Raw genomic sequence first — 27,996 nt, forward strand, 5'->3', positions numbered from 1 at the left:
CATTTCTTTACACCACCAAGACAGAAGAAAGAGAAATTGAGGAGTCCATCCCATTTACAATTGCACCCAAAACCATAAGATACCTAGGAATAAAGCTAACCAAAGAGGCAAAGAATCTGCACTCAGAAACTATAGAATACTCATGAAAGAAATTGAGGAAGACAAAGAAATGGAAAAATGTTCCATGCTCATGGATTGGAAGAACAAATATTGTGAAGATGTCAATGCTACCTCGAGCAATCTACACATTCAATGCAATCCCTATCAAAATACCATCCACTTTTTTCAAAGAAATGGAACAAATCATCCTAAAATTTGTATGGAACCAGAAAAGACCCCGCATAGCCAGAGGAATGTTGAAAAAGAAAAGCAAAGCTGGTGGCATCACAATTCTGGACTTCCAGCTCTATTACAAAGCTGTCGTCATCAAGACAGTATGGTACTGGCACAAAAACAGACACATCGATCAATGGAACAGAAGAGAGAGCCCAGAAATGGACCCTCAACTCTATGGTCAACTAATCTTCGACAAAGCAGGGAAGAATGTCCGATGGAAAAAAGACAGTCTCTTCAACAAATGATGTTAGGAAAATTGGACAGCCACATGCAGAAGAATGAAACTGGACCATTTCCTTACGCCACACACAAAAATAGACTCCAAATGGATGAAAGACCTCAATGTGAGACAGGATTCCATCAAAATCCTAGAGGAGAACACAGGCAGCAACCTCTTCGACCTCAGCTACAGCAACTTCTTCCTAGAAACATCACCAAAGGCAAGGGAAGCAAGGGCAAAAATGAACTATTTGGGACTTCATCAAGATAAAAAGCTTTTGCACAGCAAAGGAAACAGTCAACAAAACCAAAAGACAACCAACAGAATGGGAAAAGATATTTGCAAATGACATATCAGATAAAGGGCTAGTATCTAAAATCTATAAAGAACTCAACACCCGAAGAACAAATAATCCAATCAAGAAATGGGCAGAAGTCATGAACACAAATTTCTGCAAAGGAGACATCCAAATGGCCAATAGACACATGAAAAAGTGCTCAACATCACTTGCCTTTAGGGAAATGCAAATCAAAACCTCAATGAGATACCACCTCACACCAGTCAGAATGGCTAAAATTAACAAGTCAGGAAACGACAGATGTTGGTGGGGAAGCAGAGAATGGGGAACCCTCCTACACTGTTGGTGGGAATGCAAGCTGGTGCAGCCACTCTGGAAAACAGTATGGAGGTTCCTCAAGAAGCTGAAAATAGAGCTACCCTATGACCCAGCAATTGCACTACTGAGTATTTACCCCAAAGATACAAATGTAGTGATCTAAAGGGGCACATGCACCCCGATGTTTATAGCAGCAATGTCCACAATAGCCAAACTATGGAAAGAGCCTAGATGTCCATCAACGGATGAATGGATAAAGAAGAAGTGGTATATATATACAATGGAATATTATGCAGCCATCAAAAAAATGAAATCTTGCCATTTTCAGTGACGTGGCTGGAACTAGACAGTAGTATGCTAAGTGAAATAAGTCAATCAGAGAAAGCCAAGTATCATATGATATGAGGAATTTGAGAAACAAGACAGAGGATCAAAGAGAAGGGAGGGAAAAATGAAACAAGACGAAACCAGAGAGGGACACAAACTGTAAGAGACTCTTGATCTCAGGAAACAAACTGAGGGTTGTTGGAGTGGAGAGCGGTGGGAGGGAAGGGGTGGCTGGGTGATGGACATTCGGGAGGGTAAGTACTATGGTGAGCACTGTGGATTGTGTAAGACTGATCAATCACAGACCTGTACCCCTGAAACAAATAATACATTATACGTTAATAAAAAAAAAAAGTAAATAAAGCATCCCTCCTACCACTGTAGGTAAACTCCGAGGGAAAAAAAAAATCACAAAAAGACAACAAGTTTATTTCCCTCATGTGCCAGTCACCTCCGTGTACCAGTCACCATCTGGTACTCTGGAACATCACCCCATGATGTTTGGTATTTAAGTGTCTGCCACTCTGTGCCATTTATCCCCCTCCACAGGTGTTGCCATATCTGCATGGTCGGAAAATGCCCACCACCCTGTCTCCTGGGTCTGCTTCCAGCCAGCCCAGGGGAAGGAAAAGAGGGAGAGCAACAGCATGACCCCCCTTTAAAGGGCATGTCTCTGGAGTGGCAGGTATTACTTCCATTCACATTTCGTCTGCTAGGTTCAGTTCCATGACCATCACCTAACTGCAAAGGAGGTTGGGAATTCTGTCTTTCTTCTGGTCAGCCATGTGCCCATGTAAAATTTGGGGTTCTATAACTCAAGAAAGAAGGGGATAAAGGAAATGGGTAAACTAATAGTTTCATCCTTGTTACTGTGAGATAATAGAAAATACATATTGGTCTCTGCCCTTGGTTCCTGGCACAGAGCTCCTGAAACCCTTGTAATTTCCTAAGTAAGAACACTAATATTTGTCTCTGACCCCATATTGGACAGAGGGTTCCCAAAACCCTTGTAAATTTCTAAATGAGAAGAGCACTAGGAGCATCTTTTATTCTATTGAGGTGATTGGGAGGGTCCTAGATGGCAACTGGTCACCAAAAGGATGAAGCCATGATTAGAAGCTTGGCATTTTCAGCCCCTGCCTCCAACCAATCTCCAGATACAGGAGAGGGGCTAGAAATGGAGTTAATGACTGATCATGACTATGCGAGGTAGAGTCCATAAAAATTCCAGTAGTATGGGGTTTGGAGAGCTTCCAGGTTGGCAAAGACATCCACACCCACCCCAACTCCATTGGTACAGAGACTCCTGTGCTCAGGACCCTCCTAGACCTCACCCTATGCATCTCTTCATCTGGCTGCTCATCTGTATCCTTTATCATATCCTTATTACACCGGGAAACATAAGTGTTTCTCTGAGTTCTCTGAGCCCCTCTAGAAAATTAATGTAACTCCAGGTGGGAGTCATGGGAACCTCCGATTTGTAGCCAAATCAGACAGAAGTTGTGGGGCAACCTGGAGATCTGCTACTTGTGACTGGCACCTAAAGTGGGTGGGAACAGTTTTGTGGGACTGAGCTCTTAACCTGTGGGATCTGACACTATATCTCTGGGTGGATAGTGTCAGAATTGAGTTTAATTGTAGGACACCCAACTGGTGTCACAGAGAATTGCTCAATGTGGGACACAGCCCCCACATGTGATGACCAGAAGTGTCAGAAGTGAAGTATTCTGTGTAAAAGTAAAGGAGTCACAACAGGAAAGAAATAGGAGGGGGAAGCAGGGTGGCTTTTCTTATATACTTACCTTATAGTTTCAGGAGAATTCTTGAAGAGAGGGGAGGCTAGAAAGGTAGGAGCCCAGCCCTGCACATCTAAACCAGAGGTCTCAAGTGGAACTGTAGAGAGGCAGCCTGGCTGAAACCAAGCTCTGTGTGTGTGTCTGAAGAGGGAAGAAAAGGGTTTCTTGGCTCTATTTGGGTTCAGATGTGCCTGTGCTCCACATGTTGCCTGCTTTCTGTTGGGAAGGGCTGCTTGCAGATGAGCAAACAGATGCGCAGCCTGGGCCAGGCCACTCCTAGCACAGCCAGGGAAACTGCAGGGGGAAGAGAAGATCTTCAGATGCTGTGGAGCCCAGAGGGGCAGAGCAGGTGGGCTAGGGGGTTGAAATGCCAAGCAGAGAGTGCCATGTGGGGCAAACTGAGGGAACAGCAGGTAAGTGGTGGTGTAATGTTTGGGACCTAGGGGGTGGGGGTGAAGAAGGGAAGGCCCCAGAGTCCTGCAGGGTGAGAGGAGAAAGAGAGAGCAAAGTGGAGGGATGGGATGCTGGTTCCAACCCTAACCCTAACCCGTCCTGCTTCCTCTGCTCTGCATTTCCCAGGAGTCACCCCACAGATGTCTCTCATGCCTAGCTTCATCCTAACTGATGTACACCCACATTTCACTGCTGCACCTCTCCCCAGGGCACCCTCCTTGGGCAATACACACGAGTGCCTGGACCTGCAGGGCCACCCAGGAGCACCCACAGATGGAACAGAGAGACACGGGGTTGCCAATGGCCAGAACCTTTATTCACCCTGGGGCCACCTTCTCACCTCGCCAAAGGCCACTGTGATCAGACAGGGGTGAGGATGTCCCAGCGGGGACAGAGGTGCAGGCAGGGGGCTTCCACCAGTGCTTCCTGTGGAAGTGTTGCTTGCTCAGGAGGACATGAGAGGGCAGGAACTCCGGGGAAGCAGCCTTGGTCTCTCCCTGAGAAGGCAGGCTGGTTCAGGCCTGGTTATGGAGGGCAAGGACACATTGTGGAGAGGGGAGCTTTCTCGCAAGAGACCTTTCATCAGTACTCGAAAGTAACCGTCTTGACCCGCAGGTACTCATTCAGGGCTGCCTCTCCTGCAAGACAGCACGTACCATGGGGAAAGGTCACTTTCACAGCAGCTCCTAGGATGGACCCCACACTGTTGCGAGCGCTGCAGCCCTTTTATCTCACAGATCCCTGCAGCAACCATGTGGGGTCCGCCCAGGCTCAGCCCCAGTTACAGAAGAGAAACCAAGGTCTTGGCAGGTCCTGCATCAGTTGTAGGGTGGGGGTGGTAAGGATTCCACCACAGGCATCGGAATACAGACTAACTGGGAGCAACTGTTCCACTGTTCCAGAAACTTCCCTGCTCTGACTACCTCCTCTAGAGGAATGGCAGCCCCATCACCCCGAGGGCAGTCAAGAGGCTCTCTGGTACCCTCCTACTCACCCAGAGGTGCCAGTCCATCACCTGTCCCCACTGCTGCCCCCCCAACTAATTCCAGGTCATGCTGTTCCTGGGAAAGGGAGTCAGAGGCACCCAGAATTTGGCTATGTTCTGCAGCTGGTGTGTTCGGTCCCACAACCCGTATGTGGGGCCTGTGGTTGCCTGACATCTCCCCCACCCGCTAAGGTTGGCCCCAGGAGCCACGCTTCACCAGCTGGGGCCTGCTGAGGTCTCTGGGCCAAACCCCGATGGGTTACTGGGGGTGCCTGGTTTATGTGCACAGGACACAGGAAGAGGGGGCAGCAGAGGGGATGAGCTAGAGCAGCTCAGGGCCAGGGTCATAAGTGACAGACCAGATCCTGGGGACCCAGCACCCACAGCCTCCTGAATAACAGTGGCCCTTGTAGATTCCAGTGGAGGAAACAAGAAGGGGTGGCAGACAGGGACAAAGGGAGCAGGACTGTCCAACACTGTGTATGTGCATGTGTGTGTGAGTGTGAGTCCCACCTCTGGGTGCACAGTGTAGTGCCAGGCTTTGGGGGTGTTGTTGGGGCTTCTTTCACAAGCATCCTTGGGGTTTTCTGCAGGGTATGAGGGATGGAGTGGGGGGAGAAAATGAGATAGCAGCCTCTCTATGGTCAAGCTTCAGCTCAAACCTCCTTGAGCATCCTGAGCTGGGTTCAGGGATGGAGGCTCTTGGAAACAGCTGCTCTCCCAGACCCTGCCCTCCCTGTCACCACCACTGCTAGGCATCAGAGCTGGGATCCCCAACTGGAGCCAGTTCTCAACTGCTGGATTCCATGGTGGCAGGATGGGGAGAGCAGCGCTCATCCTAAATCATGCAATAGCCCAGTGCCAGACCAGACCTCCACTTCTCCTGGCAGGCCAGGCAGGGCTTGAGTTTGGCTACCCACCCAGGTGACATTGTCTCTACACTGGGGACTCACACTGCCCCACTGGCCTCCATACTCGGCCTCCACAGTTTCCCCTCTTTCTGTGGATGAAGCTCTGACTGCTGCCCCCAGGGCCCTGCTCTCTGGTCCCCTGCCTGCCTCCCCAGCCTCCTCCCCTCTGGACTTCCCCATCCCTGCACTCAGGCCCCTCTCTGCAGCTCCAAGACCGAAGCTGGTTCTCTCAGGACCTGCTGTCCTCTCAGCTGGGAACACGTACCCTCAGGTCTTTATACCGCCTCCTCCAGCCACTCGAACCTCAGTGCAGGCACCACCTCCTTGGAGAGGCCCACCCTGGTCCCCTCTAAAATGACCCTCCCAGTCTTCCTGGCCAGGTCACTCTGTCTTGTCCACTTCCTCCATTCCTCACTTCCCAGCTGGATCTTGCTTACTGCCTTAATTATCCCCTGTCCACTCCCAGTAAGAAGTGAGCACCGGGAGCCATCTTGTCAATGCTATACCCCTGGCCCCCAGGACAGGGCCTGGCACCAAGGGGCCTTAATATATGTTCGGGATTAGGTTACCGAGGTCTTTGCCAAAGCCGGACTGCTTGAACCCTCCAAAGGGAGCGGCCACATCAGTCTTGTTGTATGTGTTGACAAACACGGTGCCGGCCTCCAGCTTGTCGCTGACATACAGGGCCTTGTTGATGTCCCTGGTGAAGATGCCGGAAGCCAGGCCAAACTCCGTGGCATTGGCCCGAGACAGCACAGTGTCCACGTCACTGCAGGGAAAACCCAGGAAGAACTCCCTGAGGAGGACCATGGGGCCAACCTGGACATGGGACACAGAAAGACGGGCACCCCTTCTTCCAAGGGGGGTGCCTGGCCCACTGCAAGCTCCCCACCACATAGGACCCTCTGAGCAAACGTGCCGGGCCTACAGCAAGTGTGGAGGAGATAGGTCAGCCAAGCAAAGAGGAAAGAATGACAGAGAGGAGGTAGAGCAGAGTCAGACCCTGGTCATCATGGGTGAGCCCCTCACTGTGTAGACAGGGGGATGGGAGCCCAGGGAGGGGGGCAGGCTGGGGATCCACCACACATGGAAAGGCATTCCTTGGGCAGCTACACTGGGGGCATCCACAGACATCACAGGCTTGAAGACTGACCACAATGCTTGGTAGATGGGAGAAAAGTATCTCATTCTAATACAACCAGCATGTAAAGAAAATTTTGGTAATTTTTTGATAGTTGGAAATATAGGGTATCGAGGATGAGATGCCATTCTGTAATCTGCTCAAAGGTGCTACTCTGAAGAATAATAGTCAGGAAAAGAGCCCGTGGTAGAGCAATTATGGCCAGCCCATTTCCTCTCCCTTTAAGCCAGGTCTGGCCTCAGTGACTTGCTGGACCAATAAGACAGGTGGAAGTGAGCTTCTGGGCTTTCTGAGGCCAAATGATAGTTCTTGAGGAGACTTGCATCTTCCACCTGGCCTCTTTGAGCTGGGTGCTGGGGAGCAGCTGTCCCGACATGGCCCAGAGCAGAGGCGGCCAGCCCCATGGAACCCTGACCAAATTGAAGACTCACAAGTGAATTAAGTAACTTGCTATTCTAAGCCACCAAGGTTTGGGGTGGTTTATTATGCAGCAGTGGATAGGAACAGAACCCAGAATGCCATGAGAGGCATCAGAGAGACAAGGAAGACACCCTCAGTGGGACCCAGCCTTGCAGGTCCCCTAGGGCTCTCCTACCTTCAGTGGTTGAGAAGGACTTGGCAGGAAGCTAGGCTGTATCCACAGCCCCCACCCCATCTGCATTCCCCTTCTGCACTCCCCTCCATGAAGCTCAAGCGAAGACCCCAGTAAGGCATGGAAGAGGATCAGGCTCTCAAGAGATATAAGCATGACTCCCTACCCATCAGCAAACCGAGAGATGATCATGATGGGCCCAAAGGACTCCTCCTTGGCTATGAACATGTGGTCCTCCACGTCCGTGAAAACAGTCGGCTCGAAGAAGAAACCTACAGGGGAGACAGAGGTTCATGGTGTGCAGGTGGGCGGTCCTCTCCCCAGCCAGGCCTGGGCCCCACCAGCCACCATGCACACATTCTGCAGTTTGTGACACCTGTGTGGTGGATGCTACAGACGGTGGGTGGCTTTCCTGCCCCAGGTGTATGAGTTTGGAGGATCCTCACAACCTTTCAACTAAATGCTGCTGAGGAAGATGAGCAGCTCAGTGTTGGTCTGTGATACAGTGGAGATTCTTTACCTAGTGCAGCCCCTCGGATGGCTCTCCATCAGTCCCTGTGGAGTAGGTTGAGCTGGGGGTGGGGGAGCCTTGGACATGGGTTCTGACGGACAGGACCTCTCAGGACTGTCTCCCTGATTCCTGGCCCCTCAGTGCAGGTACATGCCCCAGGTGCAAAGATGACTACTTTCAGCCAGGATACAGCCTCCTGCTATCCTGTCAACACAAGCCACCACCTCCTCCCATCCAGACTGCTGTCCCTACAGGCCCTGGTTGTAGATGGAGCCACTTCTGACAGCAGAAATGCTTCCTCTATTTCTCCTCTAGACACAGAGCCCAGGGACCTGGAGACCTTAATGGACTGAGATGTAATTTAGCCTGACTAAGGGAAAATTGAGAGACTTGAAATTTTCTCTTTCCAGTTTTTAGGAAAAAAAATTAACTTTAGGGCGCCTGGGTGGCTCAGTCGGTTAAGCAACTGCCTTCGGCTCAGGTCATGATCCTGGAGTCCTAGGATCGAGTCCCGCATCGGGCTCCCTGCTCAGCGGGGAGTCTGCTTCTCCCTCTGACCCTCCTCTCTCTCATGCTCTCTGTCTCTCATTCTCTCTCACAAATAAATAAATAAAATCTTTAAAAAAAAATTAACTTTAAAGACAACTTAATATTCCATACTTTTCATACATTTATAAATTATATTTTAACATTAACTACAGTTTTTAAAAAGCTACATTAGGTATGAACACATGTTGACTCATGTGGTATGGCCTGTATTCTCTCCGTCTGCAAACGAGCTGCTGCCCACCAGGTGCTGGAGGCTCTGCACTGGCCGGGCTCTGTCCCTTTTCTATTCTTTCTATACTCTTCCCCTCCCAGATGAGCCTCCCTCATCCTCTGATGTCCAGTTGGATTTGTAGCTTACAGCTCTGCTCCTCACCAGGTTCTAGGAATTCTGCTCCCTCCTCTGAGCCCTCAGGCCAGGGGGTGGTGATAGTGGCTCTCCAGTATCCTGGTTTCTGGGGGCTGCACCACCCTAACTGTTCTGCAAACCATGCCTTCACTTCACTCCCTCCCATCAGACCCTGAACTCTGGCCTTATGGAGCCCCTAGTCTACTGAGGGCAAGGAAGGGGGTAGCCATCAGTGGCCATCAGTGGCTATAAAACTGTCACTGTATGAGGTGCCAGGGAGCGTCTGTGACACAGGAGCACCTAGGGTCTGGGCCTGGATGTTATTTGAGCTCGTTGATGAATTTGTCAGTTGAGGAAATGGGGAGGTGTTTGCTAATCAGAGGAGCAGCAGAAGCCCAGGGAGCAGGAAAGCGTGAGATGTACTCAGAGAGAGTAAAATGTGGCTGGAGCATGGGTCATGGGCAAGCCAGTTAGCTTAGGACCATGGAAGACCCTGGGTATGAAGTAAGGAGTTTGAGCTTGCTGCTGCAGGAGGATGGGTCACTGTATAAGTTGCTTCAACATTGGGGGAGACATAATCAGACTTCTGGCAGCTACCATAGGTAAAGGGTTAGCATGGTACAAAAGGTTCCTCAGGAAGCAGATATGATGGCGCAGGCAAAACGAGCTGCAAAGTCAGCAGTATGGCAGTAGGGATGCAGGGGAGGAAGACAGATTTTTAATTTAAGAGAATGGGGCAATTAATTTAAAGTAGGCGGTCAAGAAAAGAGAGGAGTCTAGAATTCATTGTTTCCTTCCTTCCTTCCTTCCATCAAATTAACTCAGGTTTGGTTGAGTCTCAGTGCTGGTGTGAAGGACCTAATGGTGTAGAAGACAGACACGGTGCCTGTCCCCATGTGGTGGGCAGTCTGACAAGGAAGCATCTCAAACAGTCCGTGCTGCAGCCCCTGCTCCTCTGACTCCAGTGACCTGAACAAATGGAAGATTCTAGAGAGGCAAGTGTATGTCTGGGTCAGGACAGTCAGATGATGTGATGGATTTGGTACCCATTCAGTCTGAAGGGCCTGGGGACATATGGGTGGAGGTGTCTAGGTGGTCAGGATTTCTGGATGAGGAGGAGCCCAGAGACAGATACTTGGGAGGGTGTGAGCCACTGCGGGGGATGAGATCCTCCAGGGAAAGGGTCTGCCATGAGAAGCGCTCCAAGCTCAGGAGAGACTTGGGGATATACCTCCATTTAAGGCACAGGTGGAGAGGGAGGTTCAGCGAAAAGTGACTGCTGAGAAGTAATGCCAAAGACAGAAAGCCATGAAAGCCAGTGCCATGGAATCCACGGGAGGAAAGAACTTCAAGGATGCGGAGATGTTTATGGCAAATCAAAGTCCACTATGATACACATTAAACCGGCACTGACTGGATTTCAGCCCTGGTGTCTTCACCTTGCCAGTACCACACCTGGTCTGGCTGGGGTCCAAATATCCAAGGCCACCGCAGCCAATGTCCCGGATGAGCCCTGAGGCCTGGGAGCCTAACCGTGGCCTTCACATACCTCCAGTTAGAGTGGGGCAGGAGACCAGAGACCATGCTGCCTGCCCTCCGGGTCAGCCCAGTGGGCCATGAGTGCTCTGAGGTGAGCCAGGAGTGCTCTGACTGACCTGGCCGAGCTACTTGACTCCCACCACAGACCAGCGTGGCCCCTTCCTCCACGCCGCACTGGCAGTACTCCACCAGCTTCTGCAGGTGGGCTTGGTGGTTCTGTGGCCCATGGTTGGTGTCCCGGTCTAGAGGGTTGCCGATCTTCATCTTCCTCACCTCTTCTACCTGTGGAGAGTCCTCCCAGTCAGGTTCTGCTCAGGTACCATGGTTTCTGACGATACTCCCAGCCTGACCTGCCTAATGTGTTTGCATGTTCAGTGACCAGCCACTGGGCTGTGAAGAAAGTCCACATGTCCTCAGGATGGTCTCTATTCTGGTTCCAAACCCGCCTCCCAGGCTGAGACCCCAAACGTATCCAATGTGCAAGGAGACCCAAGCCTAGCATCAGACAGGCTGAGAAAACGGAGGTGTCCAGGGACAGGGTGAGGGCCAGACATGGGCCAGCAAAAAGTGTGTCCCTACAGTGGTCCCGCACCCAGCTTCATAGGCTGAGAAGCTGAGAGAATGCTTGTCTGGGGCCTCCAGAATATGGAATGGGGGTGGGGCAGGTAAACACATGTCTTGCTGCAATGCCCTGGTGACAAGAGGAATAGACCCTAAGTGGAGTGGAGGGGCCTGGGCCTTGAGTCCACCCACTCCTGCTTCTACTTCTTCCTGCTTCAGAGCCCAGCTTCAAGTCCCCCTCCTCTGGAAAGCCTTCCTTGTTGCCTCAGCCAACCTAAAAGTAGGTCTAGGCTTTGCCCTGGATTTGGGTCTCCACAAAAGATGTGCTACATGGTATCTGATGGATTCTGGGGTTGGATGCAGAGAGTCAGAAAAGCCCCTGAATATGGGATGCTGTGCTATGGAAAAGAACTCATATGGCATGTCTCACCTCCAGTGGGAGGTAGACATTAGACTTTCTGGACTCCTGGCTGGGGTTCACCCCTCCTGTTATTGTCACATATCTCCAGGTTTTTCCTCAGTTTCTTAAGACCAAACAAGGTCATCTCTACCCTCACTGTGGCTGCATCAAGGTCAGGCCTGACTGGCCTTCTCCTCCTCCTCCTCCTCCTCCTCCGAGGCCAGGGCTACTTCACCCCTCCATTCAGGCTCTACACCCCCCAGCCAGGCCTAATCAGAAGACACTCAAGCCCCCAAGGACCACCCCTGCCCTCTCACCAAGGACCCCTTAGCTCTTCTGTGCTGAAGGGAGTCCCCATCCCCTGCCTTGCTCCCCTTCTCTGCTCCCACTTGGCCACCAACTACCCCCCACCCCCAACTCCATCCCTAGGATGCCAAGAGTAATAATGCTGAGTGTCCTGGATGTGCCTCTTGCTTCCTATATTTGGGAGCTGAAACTATCCTGACAGTTCTCCTGGGATTCTGGGATTCTCCTGGGATTCTGACCCCTGCCCTCACCCTGTGGGGGTTTGACGACTCCCTTGCAGACTCCTGGAGGGGACTGGGGCTTGCCCAGCTATGTTCCCTGCAACTACATCCACTCAGTGAGCTGCCCCCTCATGGGCCCTCCATCGTGACTCCCCATCCATGCCCCAGGTTCAGCCAGTCCTGTGCTGGGCCTATAGCAGTGATGGACTCACTCAGCTAGGCTGCCCAGCTCCCAAACTACAGTGGGTTATGTATTGTATTCATTTCTCATCAGGATAGGGTTGGTTTCCCACCCCTTGAATCTGAGCTGGCTTGTGACTTGGCAGAATGTGGCAGAAGCAAACTTTAGGGGTCCCACGAAGCCTCTACACTCCCCAAGAGGCCTCTACACTCCTATTCTCACTCTTAGGAGTCCTACCATTGGCCCTGCATGTGTCTGAGCACATGCTGCAGGATGAAGGACCCCAGGTACAAAGATAAGCCATCCCAACACAGCCACCAAGTGCCCCCGCTGACCGCAGATGTACAAGCAAGCTCTGGTGGACCTGGGCTGGTGCCCACAGTGCCAACCCACAGGGCTGTGACTGCATGAACTGCTGTTATCCCAAGCCACTAAGTTTTGGGAGTAGCTTGTTATGTGGCAAAAGCTGTTACACTCCCTTCTAGAAATCCTGTTTCCTCACTGCCTTTCATATTTTTACCCGTTATCCAAAACCCTCTCCAGAACTCCTTCCTAACAGCTGCCTCGCCTTGTACCAGTCCTGCTTTCTCTTTTTTCCTGGCTTCCTAAATATAGTTTTTAAAACCTGCACATAGGGGCTGTGTTCCAGCATCCCCTCTCATATCCGCTGGGATCAGACTCTGCTCTCCAGGATGTGAGGAAGGGCTTTTGGCTGAAGCTGAGCCAACCAGAGCTCTGTAGGCCCTGCAATCACTGAATGGACCAGCGATAGACCTGGGACCCAGTCACACCAACCAGCATCCTTCCCCACAACCTTTTCCAACAGAATCAGTGGGGACAGAGTGACTTCCTTTCTGGTTCTATGTTGTAAGAATGTAGGAGATGCTGTGAGTACCACACCCCATCCTCTTTACCTGTGAGTACCCACCCTGCAGCAGCCAAGAGAGGTGGCTGCTGATGATCCCAGGTCCCAGGGAGACCTCCTTTAGCCCATGAACACTCACAGCCAACAACTGTTGACAGGGGACAAAAGCCTGGCCCCTGGACCCCAGGGGTACACCTAAGAGGTATCATTCGTGCTCCAGAGCTCCTATCTGTGGGTCAGGCTAGGGCTGGATATCACTTGAGAACATGTCCTGTCCCTGTCCTCTCCTGGTCCCTCTCACCTCCCAGGCTTCACCTGACAGCTCGCCAATAGTGAGCCACATGCACCTGAATTCCTGGCTTAGGCTTCACTGCTGGGGAGCTGACCTAGGACAGGCCCTTTCTGGTTATGTCAGTCTGAGCTGCAGAGTTACTATTTCTTGCTGAAATAATGAAAACACGTGAAAAAGGATACAGCTTTGTGTGAGGGTTTCCTGACTCAGATGGACAGTGCCTGACTCCACCTGGCCCAGCCTTGCCTCCCTGCCCCCTACCCCCTGCAGCACAGGTGGCTGTCTCAGTGAAGACTCCGCAGCAGAACTTACCACCTTCTGTACAAACTGGTCGTGGATCGAGTCCTCTACAAAAAGTCGTCCCGCGGCAATGCAGTTTTCCCCTTTGTTGAAGAAGACGGAGCTCATCCCCTTTGGAGAATGGATAAGGATGCTGGCTTACAACTGCTCCCAGGGTGCCAGCCCCCCACACCCCACCAGGCCCATGTACCCCCTTCTTATAGGGAAGGGGAGGAATGTGTGTGTCCTGACCTCCAATGGGATGGTGGGCCAGGCCCAGCCAGCAATGGACATACAGGCTCTACTCATTCTTCAGTCACCTCAAGAGGAGAGCTGAGTCCCATCCCCTGGGGAGACACCTGTGTCCACATTACAGAGAGTGGAGAACAAGAGGGAGTGGAGAGGAGTGGAGTGAACCTGGAGACCCTGTATGCCGGCGTGCTCCCTGGGGTGACGCAGGAGGGGTCAGAGTCCACACTCCTGGGTCTGAGCCTGGAGAGTCTGTTAGCTTGGGGCAGGCAGCAGATGGAAGGCAAAGGCAGGCAGGCACCCCCCTGTCTTGGGAGAGACTGGGTGCCAGCCCAGGCCTGAGAGAACTCCTCGCAGGATTCCAGAATAAATGTCCTCAGAGGCTCAAGGGAGCCTGCATTTTGGACCTGGAAGCCCTATGTGGGGGGCCAAGGGAGGAGGGAGAGCTTGGCTCTCCTGGCAGCTGGGATTGCATTGCCCAATGACATGGCCTGGGCCTCTGGCCCTGCAGCAGTGGCCTTGGCACTGGGGCCAAGACCCTTGGGCTGTTGGACTTGCCTCCCTCAGTTTCCCTATCTGAGGCTTCACTCCCCTTCGTGCCCATGCTGGGCATCACATTGTCCTCCAAGGCACAGTGAGACTTAGACAGAATGGGGCATACTTGGACACCTGGTTGAACTGGCTTGCTCCCACAGGTGTGGAGAGGGGGACCGAAGCATAACAATGGCAATGATAATACAAGCATAAGAACCCCTGACACACAGCACCTGCCACATCTTCTAAGCCCTTCAGACTTAATAGCTTGTTGAATCCCTGTAACAACCAAAGGAGTAGGTTATACCTTAAGTAATATATATACTTAAGTATAATATATACTTAAGTAAGTATACCTTAGGGTATAGGTGAGAACAGGAGGCCCAGAAACGTTGAGTAACTTGCCTGAGGCTGCCCAGTGGGTCAGCGGTGGAGCTGGGCAAGTGGACATGGCAAAAAGGAAAAGTCATGCTGATTTCAGAACAGATGGAACCGTGGCTTACATTTCCCATCCTGTGAAGTTGATCTCAGTAATCTTGACAATAATGAAACTTCTTGGGAAGTTTGTTTTCTAGAAGGCATATGTCATCCGTCCCCTAGGCCCCTTCCTGCCAGTCTAGGCCCAATGTGTGAGTTTGACTGTAGAATCAGAGATAAGTGCCCCACCTCCACCCCCCAAGGCAGGCCCTTACCATCTGCACAGCCTTGCTGAGGTCACAGTCAGCAAAGATGATGAGGGGCGACTTCCCTCCCAGCTCCAGGGACACCTTCTTCACGTTACTCAGGGCACAACTGAAAGGGACAGAGGTTGGTAGGGCTGGGTCCTTGGGAGACTGAGACACAGGGGCTCCAGGTGGGAAGCTCCAAAGCATGCTTTACTCAAAGAGCAAGCAGGGGGTCAGAAGGAGCTTCTCCCCACTCCCATGCTCATCAGCTCTCCCCACCTCCCTCCCCTTGCCACACCTCTTCCTCCTCTTCCACACCCAGGCCCACACCCACCACAGGCCTTTGCTGTCACAGCCCTCTCTGGATCACTCTTCCTTCAGATATCCTCAAAGCTTGTTCCTCACTTCCTTCTGGCCTCTGCTCTATCCCCTGGTTGGGGTACCTGACCCGACTGCTCCCTATAAATAGCATGCTCTTGTGCTCCGCCCCTGCTGTGTTTTGCTGCACGTTGTATTTGTTTCCAACCCTGCCCATCAAAACATAAGCCCCAGTGGGGCAGGTGGGCATTCGTCTGGTCATGCAGCTGTGTTTGGTAAATATCCAATGAATAAACCAAACACAGAACCATTCCCCAGTTGGGGCAGCTGCACTGCCACAGGGACTCTGGCACCTCAGATTTTTACTGACAGGTGCAGAGAGAAGCTGGGGATCCTGTGCACGCTGCATCGGTGGGCATAAAGTGGGCTTACTGATACTGTCCTCTCAAGGGACATTAAAGGATTGGACCAGTGAAACACAGGCATGGCACAGGGTGGGAGTGGGGGGTCTCCTCACTCAGGACTGACCCAGGAAGAGGGCTTCCATCTCAGGCACCAGCCACAGGGGTTTTGGAAAGCCCCCAGAAGATGGCAGTCCCAGAGCCACAGGATACCTACCCAAGCCCTCCTGCCCTGGACTCCTCAGAGCTGATATTTACTGAGCCCTCCCTCTGGCCTTAGCACACATGTGCTCACATATGACTATCGCCTGTACAGCACAGGAGACACTAGCTAGCTTTTGAGTAAGGACAGGTAAATAAGCTGCTGTGACTACTTGCAGCCACCCCTCCAACTCTCTCATCCATCCATCTGCCCTCTGTCCGTCAGTCCTGCACCACCGCCAGCTTCCCTCTCTTCAATGCTCAGGCTTGTTCTCCTACACTCAAAATGAATCAGAACAGCTCCACCAGGCCCGCTCACAGGCTGTGACATCAGCCCCTACCGACCCTAAAGACATGCTCCCTGAGCCACACTGGCTGTGGCTCCTGACCCAGAAGAGGATCTCATGTAAAGCTGCTGTGATCAAGCAGGGTGCCACTCAAGTAAGGGGGCAGGGCCAGATTGCACCCCAGCTCACAGAGGGGTCGTGGGGCCAAGGGGTGAGAATCCCATCTTGTGGCACACAGAGGGGCCCATGGAGAGCAGGGTCAGAGGCTGAAGAAGAGTCCCAGGGAGAAAAAACACTGCTCTGCATTGGGGGCTACAATGAGATGCTGTTTTAACACAAGAGAAATCTTTCTCCCCATGGAATTGTCATGTCATAGCTGGACTGCCCCGGGAGTTCCCATGCATGAGTCTTACAACAAGAGACAGATGAGGGTGGTCACATGACCTCAGAGAAAGGTGTTAATATGCCCAACAGAAGCCCCAGCTCCTCTCTATTTGTACCTTTCACTCACCTATAGATGCCTGAAACCCACCTCCAGAATCCACCTTCAGTGGGGTGGTGCTCAGGCATCCCATGGTTGTCTTGGGGAAGCCAGAGCTACAAGGTACTGTGTTGTGGTCCAGCCCTCTCCAAGCTCATCAGCTACATAGACCAGCGCCATGGAGCATGCAAACTACCTTTGCTGAACTGATGGGGAAACTGAGGCCTGGAAGGGTCAGGCTTGGCCCCAGTCATATCATGAATTAGTGACAGAGAAAGAAACACAACCCCAGCTGCTTGAGGCAAGTCCACTGAATATGAGAGGATGTTCTAGAACGGGGCTGTCCAATAGACTAGAAAAAATGCCTCAAATACCAGCCACATATGTAATGGCAGTTCTTTAGTAGCCACTAAAAAACTAAGTTAAATTTCTTTTAGTTTTAAGGGAAAACGATTTTCTTTTTTTTTTTTTATTTGAGAGAGAGAGAATGAGAGACAGAGCATGAGAGGGAGGAGGGTCAGAGGGAGAAGCAGACTCCCTGCCGAGCAGGGAGCCCAATGCGGGACTCGATCCCGGGACTCCAGGATCATGACCTGAGCTGAAGGCAGTCGCTTAACCAACTGAGCCACCCAGGCGCCCCAGTTTTAAGGGAAAACGAAAAAGAAACCAATGAAATTAATTCTAATATATTTTATTTAACCCAATTAATAAAAAGTACTATTTCAACTTGCAATCAATATGTTTGGGTTTTTTTTTTAAGATTTTATTTATTTGACAGAGAGACACAGCGAGAAAGGGAACACAAGCAGGGGGAGTGGGAGAGGGAGAAGCAGACTTCCTGAAGAGCAGGGAGCCTGATGCGGGGCTCGATCCCAGGACCCTGGGATCATGACCTGAGCTGAACACAGATGCTTAACGACTGAGCCACCCAAGTGCCCTAATATAAGAAGTTATTAACGAGCCACTTTGTGTACTAAGTTTTCAAAATCCAGTGGACCTTTTATACTTGAAGCACATCTCAATTCAGAGTAGCTCTGTCCCACTTGTGCTCATGGCCCCAAATCACATTGTCTTCAGCAGCCCCCTGGTCTGAGTATGCTCCACAGAGCAGCTGCACCAGACCCACCAAGGGCTTGTCAGAAACCCAGACACAGAGTCAGAACCTGCATCAAGTTCACACACAGCACTGTCCACATCCCAACACTGTGACCAGAGGTAGCCTCAACCACCTACCTCTTCATGATGTGTTTTCCCACCTCTGTGGAACCTGTGAACCCAATTTTCCGTACATCGGGATGGTCTGAGAGTCTCTGGCCAACTAGAGAACCTGTAGGTAAGAGTGGGCAAGGGGGTCAGGGCGGCTGCCAGGTGCTGAAGGGGAGATAAAAGCTCCACCACTCTCCACATGTCCATCTTGAGGCTAGAACTCTGGGCTGTGCACCCCAAGTGCTTAGTGCCCTCAGTGCCCAGGGCTCACTGGGCTTCATTGCCTGCCACAGGCAGAATTGTGTCCTCTCAAAATTCATTATGTTGAAGTCCTAACCCCCAGTACCTCAGATCTGACTGTATTTGGAGACAGGGTCTTTAAAGAAGTGATTAAGTTAAAATGAGGCTATCTTCTCCTTTCTTCAACACACACTGTCTCCTCAGCTGATCTCACCCTGGCACACCTCTTCAAATGCCATCTCCAGACACATCATCCTCTAAGTCCGTCTGGATCTGGATCCATTTGTGATTCCTCTGACTGTTTGGGATTTCCACTTGGATATCTAACAGCCTCTCAAATTCAACATATTTGAAACTAAGCTCTTAATCTTTCCCCTGATGTACTTCTCCTCCAGGTTCTCCATTTCAGCAAACAGCCTCTCCTTGCAATCAGTTGTTGAAGCTAAGAACCTGGGAGTCAGTCCTGACACTTCTCTTCCCCACCTTATCAATTGCCCAGTCCTGGGCTCCTCCACCCACCCAGTCCCTCCATTTCCACTGCTCCCCTGCCTCCGAGCTCATAAAACTGCATGTGCTCAGGTGCACCTGTGAAGATTCTGGTTAGTAGTTTTGGAGTGGGATACTTGCATCCTCTCTATATAGTTAAAGTTCTATATATTGTTAAAGCTCTAAATATAGTTAAAGCTCTATAAGTGATTTTTTAAAGATTTACTTATTCATTTTAGAGAGAGAGAGAAAGAGAAAGCGTGAGTGTGAGAAGGGGCAGAGGGAGAGAATCTTCAAGCAGGCTCCCCACTGAGTGCAGAGCCCGACACAGGGCTCCATCCCACAACACATGAGATCATGACCTGAGCCGAAACCAAGAGTCAGACGCTCAACTGACTGAGCCACCCAGATGCCACAGCTCTATAAATGATTTTGATACTAATTCCATTCCACCATTCTTGTTAAAAAGAAAACTGTTTGGGAAAGAAATATTTGCAAAAGATATATCTGATAAAGGATTGTTATCCAAAATATACAAAGAGCTCAACAATAAGAAAATAAACAACCCAATTAAAAAATGGGGAAAATATCTGTACACACACCTCATCAAAGAAGATATACTGATGGCAAATGAGTATATGTAAAGATGCTCAACATATATCATTAGAGATTGCAAATGAAAACAACCACAACACACTTACTAAAATGGCCAAAGTCCAAAATGCTGACAACATCAAATGCTAGAGAGGATATGGAGCAACAGGAATTCTTGTTCATGGTTGGTGGGAATGCAAAATGGTACAACTGCTTTGGAAGACAGTTTGGCCATTTCTTACAAAAGCAAACATAACCTTACTGTAAGATCCATCCATCACACTCCTTGGTATTTACCAAATGAGTTGAAAACTTGTCTACATAAAACACTGCACATAGATGTTATTAGTAGCTTTATTCATAGCTGCCAAAACATGGAAGCAACTGAGATGTCCTTCACTAGGTGAACAGATAAGTAACCTGTGGAGTATTATTCAGCATTGAAAAGAAATGAGCTATCAAGCCATAAAAAGATGTGGAAGAAATTTAAATGCATATTACTAAGTGAAAGAAGCCAATCTGAAAAGACTATATACTGTGTGAGCCCAACTATATGACATTATGGAAAAGGCAAAACTATGGAGACAGTAAAAGATTGGTGGCTGCCAGGGATTGGAGGGAGGGAGGGATGAGTAGGTGGAGCACAGGGAAGTTTTAGGGCAGTGACACTATTCTATATGATACCACAATGGTGGAGGCATGTCATTATACATTAGTCATATAATGTACAACACCAAGAGTGAATCCTAATGAAAACCATGGACTTTGAGTGATACTGATGTGTCAGTGTAAGTTTGTCAGTTGTAACAAACTGACCACTCTGGCGTAGGATGTTGGTAGTGAAGGAAGTGTGAGTATATGGGGATGTAGGGTATATGGGAATTCTCTACACTTTCCACTCAATTTTTCTGTGAACCTTAAACTGGTCTGAAAAATAAAGTGTATTTAATAATACTAATATTTATAAGAAGGTATCACATATCAGATTACAAAGAAACTCTCCATTTTAAAGGTTTTGTTTTTAAGTACTCTCTACACCCAATGTGGGGCTAGAACTCACAATCCTGAGATCACGAGTTGCATGCTCCACTGACTGACCTGGCCAGGTGCCCCAGAAGTTCTCAATTTTATTTTTATTTATTTATTTCTTTTAAAGATTTTATTTATTTTACAGAGAGACACAGTGAGAGAGGGAACACAAGCAGGTGGAACACAAGAGGGAGCCTGATGCGGGGCTCAATCCCAGAACCCTGGGATCATGACCTGAGCTGAAGGTAGATGCTTAATGACTGAGCCACCTAGGCACCCCATGAAGTTCTCCATTTTAGAAAGAAGAATGTTTACAAGCTATTATGGGTTAAATTGTGTCTTCCCCCATTCATATGTTGATATCCTAACCTCTAGTACCTCAGAATGTGACTTTATTTGCTATCTAGTTTGTGGTATTTTGTTATCGCAGCACTAACAAACACACACACAAGCCATATTCTCTAATCATGACATAATAAAACTAGAAATATAAGAACAGAGTTTTAGAAAAAAAAACTTGGTGAGTTTTTTAGTCTTCTTACTTACTGGGTCAGAGAAGATATCAAAACTACAGTTGCATGTTATTTAAGAATAATAAAAATAGAGGAGGCAAGATGGCAGAGGAGTAGGGGACCCTGTTTCAACCAGTCCCCTGAATTTAGCTTGATATCTACCAAACCATTCTGAGCCCCCATGAAATCAGTCTGAGATGTAAGAGTATATATCTGGATCTCTACAAGCAGAAAAGCACTGCTTTTTGCAAGGTAGGAAGTGCAGTCGTGAATCTGTGGGGAGATATAGAGAGATAAACAGAAGGGGGAGGGAGGCTCCATAAGCTGGCACCTGGAAAGTGATATAACACCAGAGCACAAAATCGGAACCCTTAGAAATCTGCTCTAGGGAGGGACATCCCTCTCTGAAAGTGGCTCTGGAAATGAAAAGGCAGAACACAAATAATCCAGTCAAGAAATGGGCAGAAGACATGAACAGACAGACACTTCTCCAAAGAAGACATACAATGGCTAACAGACACATGAAAAAATGTTCATCATCACTAGCTATCAGGGAAATACAAATCAAAACCACAATGAGATACCACCTTACACCAGTTAAAATGGCTAAAGTTAAGAGGGTAGGAAACAACAAATGTTGGTGAGGATGTGGAGAAAGGGGAACCCTCTTACACTGTTGGTGGGAATGCAAGCTGGTATGGACACTCTGGAAAACAATATGGAGGTTCCTCAAGACATTAAAATTAGAGGTACCCTATGACCCAGCAATTGCACTACTGGGTATTTACCCCAAAGATACAGAAGTAGTGAAAAGAAGGGGCATATGCACCCCAATGTTCACAGCAGCAATGTCCCAAAAGCCAACCTGTGGAAGGAGCCAAGATGTCCTTCAACAGATGAATGGATAAAGAATATGTGGCTCATATATACAATGGAATATTACTCAGCCATCAGAAAGGATGAATACCCACCATTTGCATAGACATGGTTGGAACTGGAGGGGATTATGCTAAGTGACAGAAGTTAAGCAGAGAAAGACAATTATCATACAGTGAAAACTCATATGTGGAACATAAGGAATAGCATGGAGGACCATAGGGGGAGGGAGGAAAACTGAATGGGAAGAAATCAGAGAGGGAGACGAACCATGAGAGACTCGGCTCTGGGAAACAAACTGGGGGTTATAGAAGGGATGAAGTGGGGGGATGGAGTAGCCGGGTGATGGGTATTAAGGAGGGCATGTGATGTGATGAGCACTGGGTGTTATGCAACTAATGAATCACTGAACTTAATAAAAAAATTTTTTAAAATAAAATAAAAATGTCAGCTTAAAAAATGAATAATAAAAATATGAACACAATAAACTCAAAAGGTATGAGGTTGGAGTCACTTCTGAAGGCTAACATGAGGAGCCTTGTTGACAATTCCCAGGGAAATAAGTATAATTGGTGAAAATCATTAAAAGAAAACATTTAAAGTCTATGGAAATTTTCCTAAATTTCCATATAGCAAGAAAAGAAACATTTATTCAAGTAAATCTAGTAACTTTCAGGCAGAACAATGAGAGTCTGTGGTACTTGAGCCATGAACAATTCTCTCCCTCCACATCTCCCCTCTCCCTCCAATTAATGGAAACTCCACCCCAGGTAGGGGTGGTCAGGAAGGTATGGTTCCTCTCCTCAAGCTCCCAGTCCAGGGATATGACATCTTTTTCATCTCCTCCAACTCTGAGTTTTAGAGGCTAAATTCCTGGTGAGTATGGCTTCCACCCAGTCCCCATTCAGAAAGTGAAGGCTCTAACCTGGGTGTGGCAGGTTGAGACTACTGGGACCTAATCCACCTAGCCCCAGCTTCCTTACAGGGCCCAACACCTGATGCAGTGGTTCTGTGATTTGGGGCAGGGGGAGAAGCTTTCTATAAGAACAGAGATATTGACTTTATTTGAAACTGTGGGAAAGTTCAATTCTAAGGGCATTCTGAAAAACAATGGAGATTTTGGGGGTGAGCAATTAGGGAAGGCTGACAGCTTTATGACAGCAATGAGGTAAACTGCAGGTCAGTTAGTTTACCAGAGAGAACCAGGGAAGAGCTCTCTGGGTAAGAACAAACCTCAAAGGATGTCCTCAAAAATTACCCCTGCAAAGGGGCCCAAATTTAATTGGATCAGATTGTAGAGCAATTTATGACCCAGGGCATTGTTGAAAACAATAGAACAAGCAGATTGTAGTTAGTGGAACTGAACTGTTGAGTGTGATACCAAAGGAGGCAGATAGCTTAACAGGGAAACCAGGGAAAAAGAGAGTCAAAGAGAGCCCCACTAAAACTGCTGTCATCTTGTGCTCAAGGCTGTGCTCCCTGAGTGACATCACTGGCTATACACCACAGGGAAAACAGACTTCACTTTATAGCCTAGCCAAGTCAATAAAGACATAAACAAGCAAATAATGAAAACAAGCTTTGGAAAGGGAAGACGAAGATCAGTATCCAGAGTTGGTACAATATATTGCCTAACTTATCTAGCTTTTAACAAAGAAAGCTATGATGCATGCAAAGAAATAGAAAAGTGTAACCCATCACAAGAAAAAAAAAAGAAGCAGGCAATATAAGCTGAGAGGGCCCAGATGTTATACTTAACAAAGACTTCTAAGCAGCCATTATGAATATGTTCAACAAACTAAAGGAAACCATGCATAAAGGAAGCTATGATGACAATGTCTCATCAAGTAGACAATAAGCAATAAATAAAAAAAAAACAGGTAGGAATTCTGGAACTAAAAAGTACAGTAACTGAAATAAGAAATTGAGTGGCTCAATAGTAGGTTTGAACTGGCAGAAGAAAGAATCCATGAACTTGAGGATAGTTAGAGATTATGCAATCTAAAGAACAGAGAGAGGAAAAAAAATTAATGAAAAGGGCCTCAGAGGAGAGTAGGTTCCCATTAAACATACTAACATATGTATAATGGGAGTACCAGAAGGAGAGGAGAAAAAGAAAGGAGCAGAGAAAAATGTTAGCATAAATAATGGCTGAAACTTCCCAAATTTGATGAAAAACATTAGTCTAAAAATCCATGAAATTCAATGAATTCCATGTAAAATAACCCTAAGGAGATCCACTCCCAAAGGCATCTTAGTAAAAATGGTGAAAAACAAATACAAAAGAAAATTTTGGAAGCCGTAAGAGAAAAATGACTCATTGTATATAAAGGAACCCCAATAAGATTAATAGCTGACCTCTCAGGAACAATAGAGGCAGAAGGGAGTGAGATGATACATTTGAAATGCTGAAAGAACAAAACTGTCAACCAAGAATCTTATATTCAGCAAAGTTATCTTTCAAAAAATAAAGACATTTCCAGATAAACAAAAACTTAGATAATTTATTGCTAGCAGACCCACCTTAAGAGAAATATACGAAGGAAGTTCTTCAAGCTGAAAGCAAATGACATAGGCAATAATTTGAATCCACCAGACAGCACCAGTAAAGGTAATTATATAATTACAAAAGAAAGCTTAAATGAATATTTCCTTTCCTTTCTTAACTGATTTAAAAAGCAATTATATAAAATAATATGTAAATAATTGTATTGTTGGATTTATAACAACTACAAATGAAATATATTTGACAATAATAGCAGAAAGAAGGTAGGAAGGAAATGCAGTAAGAAAGTGATAACAGAGTAATTCAACAACAGAAACAAATGAAGAGAACCAGAAATGTAAATAAGGTTAGTATAGCAAACTCTGTAATTACATATTTGTTCTCCTTTTTAACTTCTTCCACAGACATAAAATTATATAAAGTTATAGCAATGTACTATTGAGTTTGTAACATAGTGAAGAGTACACAGAAATATGTGAAAAATATGTGAAAGGGAGTAGGGATAACAGAGCCAGGTAGGAATAGCATTTGTATATTTCACTGGAATTAAGTTAGCATAAATCTGAGGTATTTTCTGATGAGTTAAGAAGCATATGGTAAGATGAACCATGAAAGACTATGGACCTGAGAAACAAACAGGGTTCTAGAGGGGGGGGGGGGATTGGTTGGCCTGGTGATGGGTATTAAGGAGGGCACGTACTGCATGGAGCACTGGTTGTTATATGAAAACAATGGATTGTGGATCACTACATCAAAAACTAATGATGTATTGTATGGTGACTAACATAATATAATAAAATTAAAAAATTAAAAAAATTAAAAAAAAAGAAGCATATGGTAAATCCTAGAGTAACCACTAGGAAAATAACTAAAAACTATATAGTGAAAAAAATCGTTAAAAGAATTAAAATGTTACACTAGAAAATATTCACTCAATGTAAAGAAAACCATAAAAGAGAAATAGAAACAAAAGACAGGAGACACAGAAAGCAAAAAGTAAAATTGCAGACATAAATCCAACTCTATCAATAATAACAGTAAATGTGAATGGATTAAACAATCCATTCAGAAAGGCAGAGACTGTCACACTGGATCAAAACAAGATCCAAGTACCTGCTGTCCAAGGAGACATCAGATATAAGTAGGTTGCAAGTAAAAGGATGAAAAAATATATATCATGCAAACAAAGACCATATGAAATCTATGGTAATATCAGATGAAGTAGACTATAAGACAAAAACTATTATGAAAAATAAAAAGGGGCATTTATAATAATGAAAATGTCAATCAAAAGGTATGAGGTGTAACCAAAGCTCTCTTTGAACGCTTTCCTTATTTAAATGACAAAAAACAAAAATAAATGAATTAAACTTTCAACTCAAAAAGTTACCAAAAAAAACAAAAAAAACAAAAAAAACCCAAAACCACAGAGGAGAACACAGAAGGAAATAATGATGAAAGCAGAGGAAAAAAACAAAACAGCAATGGAATGGGTAAAGAAATTTGAGAGCTGTTTTTATTTCTGTTTTTGAGGAGAGTATGGGGACAAACAAGCACTTCTCACAAATTTGATCAATTTTAAAAGAGAAAGAAAAAGTGAAAAGTATAAGGGGGATAGAGAATCAAAAAAGAATTACTTATAAGAAATTATGAATACAACTCTATGTCAATATATTTTAAATGTGTGCAAGAAGAGACAACTTTTCCAATAAACTAGACTACTAATCACAGAAGAAACGAAAAAAGCAATTCATGTAATACCTCCCCAGATGCTCTAAGCCTAGATAAATCCTGTCCAACTTCCAAGGACAGATAATTCCCAACTTATGTAATTTATTCCAGAGCACATATCTACATACAAAAAAAAAAAAAATGGAAAAGCATTTTGGGGAAAATGGGAAGCATCTGAAAGAGAGAACACTTCCAGGTGTGTGTCTCTCCCACCATGGGAGAGGGCCATCTCCCTACCAGGCTGGCCACCCCCTTTGGATCACTCTGCCCCCAGTTGCTCTGTCCCACTAGAGTACATCATGTAGCAAGCCCTGTTCTGACCAAGTGCATCTCCAGCTGCCTGGAGCCCTGGCGCCCCCAGATGCCCATGTCCCCATCCCTTACCAGATCCTGGGAGGATATTGACCACACCCTTGGGAATGCCAGCCTTCAAGGTCAACTCTGCAAACTTCAAGGCTGTGAGTGGGGTCACCTGAGGAGGCAGGAAAGAAGACTGGGTCAGGAGGGATTGGGAAGTGGGGTTCTTCCTCCTCTCCCAGCAGCCTAGGTAGCAAGCAGGGAGGAGCAGTCATGGCAGGAAGACCCTCCAGAGGAAGCCCCATCATAGCGGGTATTGCCAACCCAGCCAGCTTCCCCTACAGCTCCAGTGGAAAGCTGGGAGGAAGGCCTGCTACTTCATGTACCTTCTAGTGCCTTCTCCTGGCAGGCTCCAGCCGTGTGGCCAGGCCTGGCCCCTTCCTGAATGTTCATACCTCCTTCACTCAGGGAGTGCGGAGTCCCAGGACTGCCTGGAAGCACGCAGTGGTCTGTGCAAGATTCTGGTTACCGCCTCACTGCTGGAGGCCATTCCTCTCCTCTTGACCTGCCAGCAGCCATTCCTCTTCAGACCCAGGTAATTTTCCTTGTAAAGGTTGGATTGTGCCCCACCCACCACCAGCCCTCAGAGCCGCCACATCTGTGGGGTGCTGGCCCTGGGAGGGCACAGGCCTGTCAGGTGCTTTTCCAGAGACAATCGCCTGGATCTGTGCGCAGCACCCCCATGCTAACGGGGGAGGTTATGGGTCATCTGAGGGTTGTTGTGATGCTCAATAAGCAAATATATGCAAATTTTTAGTTTAATTTGTTATGTATTAAAATGCTTTAGGAGTGCCTGACTCAGGATGAATACTAAATGTCAACTATTGTTGTGGTTGGTTTTTATATTATAATACTTTGGGAGCCAAATTGCCCCAAAGCAGCCAGGGGAGCAAGAGACCTCCTGGGCACACTGTCCAGAGCCACGTGATGGAGCATCTTGCCTTCGGTTCCTAACACCCCGGGGGGAGGCAGGGGAGGGGCTGCTACTGCCACTATACAGAGCAAGAAGCTGAGGCTCATGCAGGGGGTGTCCTCATCCCTGGGGGACCCTGCTCAGGCCCTTCCAGCCTGAGTGACCCCGACATCCTACCTCTGTAGCTTCTCTATGAGGGACTGGGCTTCAGTCTCAGAGCATGAGGCCTGGACAAGGGTTACCAAACAGGGTTTCTGCTCCCCCAAGCCCAGAATGCTGGCATCTGTGGAGAAATCTCTGACTGCTCACCAAGCAGCTGCAAGTACAGGGTCAGCTAACGTGACTCAGCCACCCTACCACTGAAAGAACAGACCCTGCCTACAGCCCCCACCGGCCCCTGCTGCATGCTGTCCCCGCCATTGTGAACAGGGCCCACAGAAGGCCAGCCCTCATCAGTAGTACCCCTCCTCCCTTGAGGAGAAACCAGTCCTGGGTGGGTAAAGGGGCCAAGGGGCCACCCATCTCCTTTATAGGGTGCTTACTGATACCCTTTACAGCTCACAGGCCCTGCCCGGAACACATCCACACCCACCTGGGCAGGCTTGATCACCACTGTGTTCCCAGCAGCCAGGCAGGCAGCCGTCTTCCAGGAGAGCATCATCAGGGGGTAGTTCCAAGGGATGACAATGCCACAGACCCTGCCATACAAAAGAAGGGGGACTCCGTCTCTCCAAACAGCCTGGGGGCCAGAGTGCACCTGCCAACGGTGTCCTCGTTCCCAAGCCTGACACCCACTCAGCTCCACTCCACTCCACTCCACAACACTCCACCTGTTCCACTCTGCTCACTCCACTCCATCCCACTCCACAACACTCCATTCTGTTCTACTCTGATCACTCCACTCCACTCCACAACACTCCACTCTGTTCTACTCTTCTCACTCCACTCCACTCCACCCCACTCCACTCCACAACACTCCACTC

The 27,996-nt window shown here is 48.0% G+C and overlaps 1 protein-coding gene across 3 annotated transcripts in view; it reads right to left on the reverse strand.

Moving 5' to 3' along the window:
* Window positions 1-4,042: 4,042 nt before the first annotated feature.
* ALDH1L1 (aldehyde dehydrogenase 1 family member L1) overlaps window positions 4,043-27,996 on the reverse strand; it is a 98,556-nt gene continuing 74,602 nt past the window's right edge. For 2 of the 3 annotated variants that reach the window (XM_034998268.1, XM_034998267.1), the window contains 9 exons: window positions 27,606-27,711; window positions 26,128-26,215; window positions 17,797-17,890; window positions 14,903-15,002; window positions 13,461-13,559; window positions 10,439-10,604; window positions 7,544-7,649; window positions 6,214-6,413; window positions 4,043-4,269 (listed from right to left, as the gene is read on the reverse strand). In XM_034998268.1, the coding sequence (XP_034854159.1) occupies window positions 4,109-4,269; window positions 6,214-6,413; window positions 7,544-7,649; window positions 10,439-10,604; window positions 13,461-13,559; window positions 14,903-15,002; window positions 17,797-17,890; window positions 26,128-26,215; window positions 27,606-27,711 (1,120 nt within the window). In that variant the 3' untranslated portion in view covers window positions 4,043-4,108. Of the gene's footprint in view, window positions 4,387-6,213; window positions 6,414-7,543; window positions 7,650-10,438; window positions 10,605-13,460; window positions 13,560-14,902; window positions 15,003-17,796; window positions 17,891-26,127; window positions 26,216-27,605; window positions 27,712-27,996 lie in introns of all 3 variants that reach the window. The other variant, XM_034998269.1, reaches the window with a different exon arrangement.

This window comes from Mirounga leonina, unplaced genomic scaffold, assembly GCF_011800145.1.
Source record: "Mirounga leonina isolate KUSES-001 unplaced genomic scaffold, KU_Mleo_1.0 Mir_94, whole genome shotgun sequence".
Classification (NCBI taxonomy): domain Eukaryota; kingdom Metazoa; phylum Chordata; class Mammalia; order Carnivora; family Phocidae; genus Mirounga; species Mirounga leonina.